The 9,443-nt window shown below is 40.0% G+C and overlaps 1 protein-coding gene across 1 annotated transcript; it reads right to left on the reverse strand.

Annotated features, from left to right (window-relative positions):
- Window positions 1-2,733: 2,733 nt before the first annotated feature.
- On the reverse strand, window positions 2,734-8,485 carry WNT8A (Wnt family member 8A). The gene is made up of 6 exons (XM_060760990.2): window positions 8,412-8,485; window positions 8,266-8,299; window positions 7,823-7,961; window positions 4,844-4,969; window positions 4,378-4,520; window positions 2,734-3,276 (listed from the first exon to the last, which is right to left on the reverse strand). The coding sequence occupies exons 1-6, from the start codon at window positions 8,480-8,482 to the stop codon at window positions 2,734-2,736; spliced, it is 1,056 nt and encodes a 351-aa protein (XP_060616973.2). The 5' UTR covers window positions 8,483-8,485.
- Between the last annotated feature and the right edge of the window lie 958 nt (window positions 8,486-9,443).

Raw genomic sequence — 9,443 nt, forward strand, 5'->3', positions numbered from 1 at the left:
GGGTGTCTTTTTTTCTGGAGAGGGTTTTTATACTCTGATTTTTATGCCAGTTATTTTTTGATGATGTTCAGTTGTCCATGTCCCTTTTGATGTTCTATCGGAAGAAGTGTAACTAAAACAACTCCAGTTCTAAAGAAGTGCATAGCAGGGTGCAAAAAACAAAGTACCTGTAAAATAGTGAATGTAGGTAGAAAATACAAATAAGCAAGTGGACCGCAACTGACTTATAACTGAATCAGGAGCTTCCTGTTGCCATCGCATGCAACGATATATAATAGCCTGGGGATGAAATTGTTTTGGCAATGTCAAACTTATGGGGGCACGGGAAGGGGTTGCCTTTACTAAATGAAAAGGGTCCTATGAGATATCTGTTTTATTATGCTGTTGTTGGTATGTATCTTACAGTTGACTTCAGTTGTTTTCTTGGCAAGATTTGTTCAGAGGGGGTTTGCCTTTGAGGGAGTGTGACTTGCTCAAAATTACCCAGTAGATTTCCATGGCTGAATAAGGAATCAAACCCTGGTCTCCCAGAGTCTTCGTTCAAACCACTACACCACACTTTCTATCATTTTTGCTATATAGAATATAGAACTATGTAACAAAGATTAATTCAAAATAAAAATGAAAGCTGCCGTGTCTCCCAAGTTCATTTTAAATATTTGCATATTTGTTATACTTCAACTTACAGTAAAGGTAAAGGGGAAAAGCAATGCAAGAGGTAGAAAACCAGGGCGGGTGGTTGAATGGTTATTGTTCTTTGGAGCAGCAGTGTTTACTCTGGGACATACATTAAAATATGCTGAATCTGAGAGACCTCAGAGAATGGGAGAATAATTACAAGTAGTATCCAAAGACATAGCCTCATAGTTTGGATCAATATGAATAGAACCTTGTAGCACTTAGTCCCTGAGAGGCTATGAGACCCTTTCTCATACTAATTTCAAGTAACTGAAAGTGTTAGCTCCCTTACACTCATCCTCTACAAAAGTTACTGCTAAGTGAATCAAGGAGATACTAAAATCTTCTGGGGGAAAGATATCCAATGCTTTGTTAGCATAATTAGCCTGCTAAGACAAAGAAATAATAAACTGAGACCAGAATGAGATTTGTAATACACATGGAAGCCCAACGCCAGAATGGCTGCAGCCAGTGTCTCCTCCTGCCCTCCCAGGCATGCGAGCCATTGGGTTGTTTACAGGAGCAAACAGCAGGGAGTCCACAGACACATTCACAACTGCCTCCAAGTTCTCACTCATACTCTCTAGTTCAAAGGGTAAATCTTGTTCTTTAGAATGAAGAATTTTGCAACAAGCTCTGATATTTACCATATCAAACAAAAGGGGAGTTTGCATTGTTTGAAGAACATTAGAAAGCAGACAAATTAAAGTAACAAGGGAAATTTACTTTACCTAACCAATGTTTGCAACCTAGTTCACTTTATGACTTTTGTAAAAGGACACTATCAAGTCAGTTCCTAGGCCAGTTTCATTGGTTGTTGATCAAGCCCTTAACAATTTCCCTTTCTGTCTTTTGAAATAGATGACATAATTATTAATTATGTATAGAGATAGATATAAATACAAGGATGCACAAGGTGTGGATACATGAGCAGACTGTATACATTAAAACTATACTTTTAACTGTTTTAAAAACATAAACTCCGATGTTTATTAAAAAATATTGTCAAGTGTTATCCAAATAAGCCTCAGCCTTGCTGATTTTAAAATAATTACTTTACAAATGTTACAAACTTAACAGGGGCAAAACATGAAACTCTTAGCAGTCTGCAATTCATTACAGTTTTGGACACCATATAAAGAAACCCTGCATAGAGTTATGGTTGTTTGCTCTCCTAACAAATGCCTTTGTGGAAAAGTATACTTTCATTGCATCCCTATTCATCTGTACCGAGAAATAAGCCCTACCAAGTTCAGTTGGATTCGCTTCCACACACACACACAAACACACATTTCTGCTTCAAAATGAATTGTATATGAACAACATAGATCAGGGTTATCAGATCTATAGCTCTCTAGAAGCTAGACAACAACTCCATGGACAAGCTGGCTGAAGTTAATAGGAACTGAAGTTCAACAACACCTGGAAGACTACAGATGGTCTTTCTGAGTTATCTAGTTGCAGTGGAGGAAAGAATTAAACACTGGGCTGGTTCTAACTGAGATGGTAAAAACTATGTCTAGACTGTACCACTTCAAGGCTGGAATTCTATTGGTGATGCATGCCTGCCATTGCATAAAGATAAAAAGGTAAATGCAATTTCTCAATCCATCTGAAATGAGGCATTTGGTGCCTTCTTGTACAATGGCACTTCCACACACATGTACATGGGCAATCTCTGCTTGAGGTGCTGGTGCCCACTACTCTAGCCACTCAGAGGGGTGCTCAGTCGGCAAAAGAGTGTTCCTGCTGTCCTCCCAGGCCTACTGGAGGGCTACATTTCCCTATCCTATGTCTAAACAGTGTGAAAGTAGAGGAATGAGACATTTGAAGCAGATTATATGATGTATGTGAGAAATAATCAGAAAAATGGGGACACAGAAACTGTCCAGAATATCAGATAATTGGGATTCAATATATAAAGCTTTTCTGGATATCCAGAAAAGCCTGAAATGTGATGAATGAACATTTACACACACACAGTATTTACAGGAAGACCCTCTGGATCAGTCTGTTGGAAGACAGTCTTAGGTAGCGGTTACAGAGTTGTTGAGTTTATCTCCTGGGTGCCCTGTTTCGCTTCCGGATGTTATTGGAAGAAAAGCTCTCGGATCTAGAGCAATAATACTTGGTGACTACTTGTTTGCATTGCTGACATTTCACTGTGCAACACCAGAGGAACTTGCAGTTGCAGCTGGAGACAACCTCTGTCCTTGTTTCCTCTATTTTCAGCCCACAGTCCAAGCAGACTTTCTTACAACTCCGCTTCTTGCCACCCTGCAGGCATTCCCGCCCTTCTGTGCCCCGAAGGCCCAAGCTGACGTTGATGGTGCAGTAGTCAGGAGAGTCCTCCAAGAACACAAGATTCGTAGATGGCACAGAGCCAAAAGCCTCGTTTTTGGCTCCCCGACTCTCTGCGCTGTTCCCGGCTCTTATCCTGTTCTTATCCATTTCTAGCTTCTGAGCCTGATCATATTTGGTTTTCAGGTAACTTCCAATTTCTCTGAAGTCTGCAAGCTGAAGCCAACAGGTTTGAATGTTGCAGCTCCCAGATACCCCATGACATTTGCATGTTCGCTTCATGGTTGATTTTACAGCCTAGGGTGAGAAGGAGAAGAGAAGTTAGGAACACAAAGAAATCACAATTCAAAACATTCCCATTTATTAAATCATGTGAAAAATTAGTGAGAAAAAATTGTTTAACTTGGAAGTCTAATTTGCATTTTCAAAGATGGTAAATAGTTACAGTCTATATAGTTTTATATACTGGAGTTGCATTACAATTATGTGATCTCATTACAGTGGGTCCTTGGTATTATTATTATTATTATTATTATTATTATTATTATTATCTCACCCTCTCTCCCCAAAGGGACTCAGGGTGACTTCCAAACAGAGAAGATAAAATTGGCACACATTCAATACCATCAAATCAGCATTTCCACATTTATACATATAGTCAAAACAAAAAGGAAAGACACTAGCTGGTGATATGAAACAACCAAGCATCGTGAACATATAATCAGACAGATATAAAAAATGCAGCTCTTCAATAAATACTATAAAATAGTCATTGTCAACTTCATCCATTAAAGAGTCAATGATCTTACTCATCCTTCTCTCTGCAATTGAGCAAAGGTGAGATTTTAGCTTATTCTTAAAGGACAGGAGTGTAGGGGCTGTTCTAATTCCTTTAAGGAGGGAGTTCAAGAGGAAAGGGGTGACCACGGAGAAGGCCCTCTCTCTCATCCGCTTGGGACGGGATGGGAGGTGGGACCAAGGTGAGGGCCCCCTCTGATGATCGCAGAGTCCAAACAGGTTTGTAAACAGGGATGTGGGATGTTAAATACAGTATGACAGATACAGTATTGAAGGACAGTTGTTTCAATGCAAATTGAGATACTCTCTAGTTCAGAGTGTTTAATTAAACCATCTTTATTTCTAAACAAAATGTTACATTCAAAGCCTGATGAGGTTTGATGAATGTTAGGTTTGATCAATGTTATCAAGGTTTGATACATGTTATCAACGCCTGATAAGGTAACTCTGCTCTCATTCAAGTTGAGCAAGCTGTCCGAACCCAGCCAAGCCCAAGAAGTCAAAGAGATAAGTCATTCAGAGGGGAAAATGCCTAAAGGGACAGTTCTGGAGCATCTCTATGACCACAGACCAATTCCCAGAGAAATATTTCTGACTTACCAGCCGCCCGGCTTCATTATTATGCAAATTCATTAAAGCTCTGGTATCATGTCCTGTCTCCAAAGCATCCACAAAGTGTTTTGAAATTTTTTCAGCAAATTCCACGTTGTCACTGCAGCCGCCCCAAATCCATCCTTTTCCCCCTGGAAAGAAAAACCGCAGCACTGATTATTTGTTCTGGGATGAAATATTAGAAGCAGATCTTGGTGTGGACACAAATCACAAAAGAAACAGGGTAGGCAGTTTTGCCTGTGTGTAGAATTGGGATTATACAATTATAATTTTTGTGATTCAGAGAAATTACATCTGAGACTAGATTAATCTGTACTTTGGATTTAATTATACCTGTGATAACAAGAAGCAGGACTTGCTACTGAAATTTTGTCACCTTTAAGTGTCAGCATTACAATGAAATTGAATGCACTCATTCTACTCAGATGCTATCTCAAGAAAAATGCATGCTCACCCACATGTCCATTTCTTGAGCTATCGCAGCTACAACTTTCAAAATCACCCATGCTGCAGTTCCTGGCCAATGTGTACATTACTCCAGCTGAGCTGATGGCATGAACAAAAGAGGTCTCCCTGGTTGCTGGAAGGAAACAGACACAGCAGATATCAGGAGCAATACAGGCAACCATAGACAATAATAATCTAGATTCCTTCTTCACTATATTCCCTTATATACGTTCTACAGTATTACAGAAAGGACTTTTTTTCTCGTGTCAGGAGTGACTTGAGTCTAGTGTGAGAGAATTTGCCGTCTGCAAGGATGTTGCCCAGGGGACACCCAGAAGAAAGGACTGAGAATATAACAGTAGAAGGCAATTCATTCACATGACAGAAATTCTGCAGAGGTATTCAGCAATGTAGCAGAATAGTGTATCTTTAAAGCTACACTCCCCTTCCCTTCCATTCGCTTCTCTTCCCCCTTCTTTCCTTCCTACAAAGGTATGGGGAAGAACAACGTAACAAAATATAGGATGTGGAGGATGAACTGAATTCATATAAAAATGCATTAGGGAAATAAAAATGTTTCAAATGTATGTTACCTAAATACCCTAAAGGCACTAGATCCTGTCTAATCTTGTCAGCTAAGCAAGGTGATCTCTGGTTAGTACTTGAATGGAGGCTGCCAGTGAATATAATGTGCTGTAGGCTATATTTTAGAGAAAGGAACTGGCAAAACCACTTTTGAATATTCCTAGCCCAAGGTAGGAAATCCACGAGGTCACCATAAGTCGACAGGAGACTTGAAGTCACATACTCTACTTGAAAGTGAAGAACACATATTTGGTTTTTTTTTAAGTGAGAAAACTTTAAAGGAAATCTGGTTGAAAGTGCAGGGATATTATCAAAGCATGCTACAATCTACAATAGCTCCCTCTTCCATAGAGTCTTGTGTCGGTGTTTTAAGCATGGGCTTGGAACACGAAGAAATCAGTGTTGCTGGTGAAAGTGTTGTCTCTTAATAGCCATGTACAAACAACATACAATCGGCAACATTATGAGACTGCAGGGTGCAGATCTTTTGCAGATTTTATAAAGGACTAGGTAAATGTAAAGGATTTTGTCTGACATTAAGTCCAGTCTTGTCTGACTCTGGGGGTTGGTGGCGCTCATCTCCATTTTTAAGCTGAAGAGCTAGCCTTGTCCGTAGACACCGCCAAGGTAATGTGGCCAGCATGACTGCACAGAGTGCCATTACCTTCCCACTGGAGTGGTACCTATTGATCTACTCACATTTGCATGTTTTCGAACTGTTAGATTAGCAGAAGCTGAGGCTAACAGCAGGAGCTCACCCCACTCCTCAGATTCGAACCAGTGACCTTAATGTCAGCAAGTTCAGCAGCTTGGCGGTTTAACCCACTGTGCCACCAGGGGCTCAGTAAAGGACTACTAAGTCTTGTTTTAAAGACTTAACAAAGTACCACTAAATCTTCAAAATAAACTTGTTTAGGAGTGCTCAGTTAGCTTATTTCTTTGCAAATAATCTCCTGCAACATGTGTGTTGATTCACAATAATTTGTGCTAAACGTTTTGTCAGTTTATTGCATGTACAGCACATGGTTTGTGAATCACTACCAAAACGGTATCACAGGTTATGCCCACATGAATCAAAGACAATTTAACAAAAGAACAAAATATGATCACAACTTTGCAACTCAGCTGACACTATTATACCCTTGACTATCGTTGCGTAGAGATCTTCCAGGGATACTGTACTGATTTTTGAAAAATACTGTAGAAATTGTTATTATAAACATTTTAAGAAGAAGCAAAGCACAAGATATTCATATTTATTATGGCTGGCAATTCCACTTTTCTGGGACTATGAAACCCATGAAATGAATGGAGATTATTTCTGAATAGCCACACATAGGACCACATTGTGCCATTTGTATTGTGTGATTGTTAACCTGGGTGTGGCTACTTATTCTTCTGAAAACTTTAAAGATTTTTTTTAATAAACAGAAAAGCCTAAATCCTGTGGTTAGTCCCAACTAGAGTAGATTATAGAGTCAATGACCATATATTATTTGTATTCCATTGATTCAATGAGTCTACTGTAGTCAGAATTGACAATGGGATTCATGTCTATATTTTTCAAACAAATTGTCATTTATTTATTTTTACTAAGGCGAGAAGACAGAGGAGGTGCAAGTCTGTCTGGAAAGAAACCTTTTGGTCTGGGACTGTTTCCATTAATCCCCCTAAAGCGTGTGTGGTTTATTGCGTGCCTTCAAGTTATTCCAACCTGTGGTGACCCAATCACAAGGTTTCTGGTTGTTTTGTTTTGGCAAGATTCGTTCAGCCAGGTTTTGCCATTGCTTTCTTCTGAGGCTGAGAGAGTATTCCCAAGGTTACCCAGTGGGTTTCCATGACCAAGGAAGGATTCGAATCTGAATCCTGGTCTTCAGAACTGTAGCCTAATACTCAAACCACTACACCAGGCTGAATCTCCTAAAATAGAGAAGCAACTTCTATTTCCCTAACAGAGAAGGGAAAGCCAACATAGGATAGTACTTGGACTTATTTATTTATTTCATATCAAATGCACTTGGACTGTTGACCTAGGATTGAGGAGAACTAGGTTCAAATTCTTGCTCATCTTAAAGATCTCAGTGGATAGGTTAATATTATTTTTGTGAGGATAGAAAAAGGAAATAACTTTGCCTGACATCCTAACTTCTGTAGACAAAGAGCAGGAGAAACATGCAGCAAAAAATAAATTTGCATTTAATTAGAATGCATTTTGATGTATTGTCTGCCCCCCCCCCCCCCCCATTACTTAGCACTGGAAGCAGAAACCAAGGTATAGTCCTGACGCAAGGTAAACTCTGGGTCTAGTTACACATGCCAAGGTTGAATATATGATCATTATATACATCAGTTATTACTCAAGCAGTCTGTCAATAGGAAAAAGTGTACTCAATCCACTTACCACTCCTAAGCTTATAGTGTGTAGAAAGTTGAAGCGCGCTCTCTGGACAATTCCAGCGTTCCCAGGCAAACTGGAATTTACATTCTTCAATCCCAAGATGAGCACCAGCAGCCACACTAGTAGAGTATGTCAAATACGCCTTTTGTAGACCAAAATAAAATTAAAAAGCATTTATTTTCCCCAGAAATCACGACATACCTTGGAACACCATTTATACCCAGCTACCCATATTCCACAGAGTTGTGGAGGCATCAGAACACTTACAAGCATATTGATAGACACACTTAACCATGATAGCATATTACATCAAAAGCAGAAGTTTAGAGAAGTCACTTTTGTGGATAACTTCCAGAATCCCTCAGCCAGCATGACCACAAAGTTTTTTAAAAACTGTAGTGAAAAGTTATTAAAACACCCAAGAAAGCAATGAAGGAAATAATTACCTTGGGTCCTGTCATGAGAAAGTTGTTCACAGACCTGAAGGAGAGGGAAGAAAATGCAATAAAATACCTGGCAGGATAGCATACTTAAAAAAACAACAATAACAACACACCATCAGGATTGGTGGCAAAGAGGCTTGAACTCCTACCATGCTGAAGTGTTGAAAATGCCGCTGTATATCCCAATAGTGATAAGGATGATAAAGATGCTTCCCTTCATAGTGAATTTGTCTTCCACTAACTGGCTTCAGAGTCTCTCTGCTCCACATACACACAGGCAAACAGACTAAATGGTTTCCCCAAAAACAAAGAGAACTAGACTCTCTGCAAAAAAAAAGGCAGACAATCTTGGCAAAAAAATAAAAAAAAGAAGTCTTATGTCACTTTGGAGGACCATAAATGTATTCTGGCAGCATCTTCTCATGAGCCAGAGATCCCACTTCGCTGGATACCCAACCAAATACAGACAGTTGAAGTAGCACCCATCTCAGTTATTTATAAGGTGGGCTCCTGAACAGCAGGAAACCCTATTCATTTCACACCCAATGATGAAAGGGCTTCTGATCCAATGGCTGACAAGATAGCCAAAGGAAACCGCCTGATGGTGCACTTCAAAAGGGAAGGAGTCCTCCGCCATCTGAATTTCTATAGGGAACCCTAAGAAGCGCAAACTTGCCTAACAATAGAGAACTTTTAATTCTATTAAGGGAGTGCTTTGCTTTTAGAGGAGGTGCACTTGCTTTCTCCTGGAAAGCAAACAAACACCCAAGCCTTCATCAAGGTCTCTCTCTCTCTCTCTCTCTCTCCACTAAGGCTTTTCTGGCACTCCCTGGCTATCAGGCAGAAATGTTGGCAATCAGGGAGGAATATGCCAGGCTTAAACTCTTCATGTCATTCAAGAGCCACTGGCTGTTGGGAGAGATTGCAGGGAGATTGGGCAATCAAGCTGAGATCTCTCCTCCCTTGGGGAGAAAGAAGGGGGCAGCCGAATCTGACCTGCCTGGTGCACTGAGAACATATGAGAGAATAGATAAACAACAGTGGGTGCCTGTACATTAGAATTAATGCAGCCAGACAGTATTTTAACCACCATGGGATTTGTAGTTTTACATGATCTTTAGTTGTCTCTACCAAAGAGTGCTGGTGGCTCACCAAACTACAACTCCCAGGATTCCTTAGCG

Source organism: Anolis sagrei, chromosome 2 (genome assembly GCF_037176765.1).
Source record: "Anolis sagrei isolate rAnoSag1 chromosome 2, rAnoSag1.mat, whole genome shotgun sequence".
In the NCBI taxonomy this organism is placed as follows: Eukaryota; Metazoa; Chordata; class Lepidosauria; order Squamata; family Dactyloidae; genus Anolis; species Anolis sagrei.

What these genes read in the sequence shown, in the direction of transcription:
- WNT8A (XM_060760990.2), bottom strand. Translation starts at nt 8,482, where the DNA reads ATGAAGGGAAGCATCTTTATCATCCTTATCACTATTGGGATATACAGC. An exon ending in ACACTATAAGCTTAGGAGTG is followed by an intron (nt 4,970 to 7,822) that starts GTAAGTGGATTG and finishes GTTTCCTTCCAG; the next exon opens with CAACCAGGGAGACCTCTTTT. An exon ending in ATAATGAAGCCGGGCGGCTG is followed by an intron (nt 3,277 to 4,377) that starts GTAAGTCAGAAA and finishes TTCTCACCCTAG; the next exon opens with GCTGTAAAATCAACCATGAA.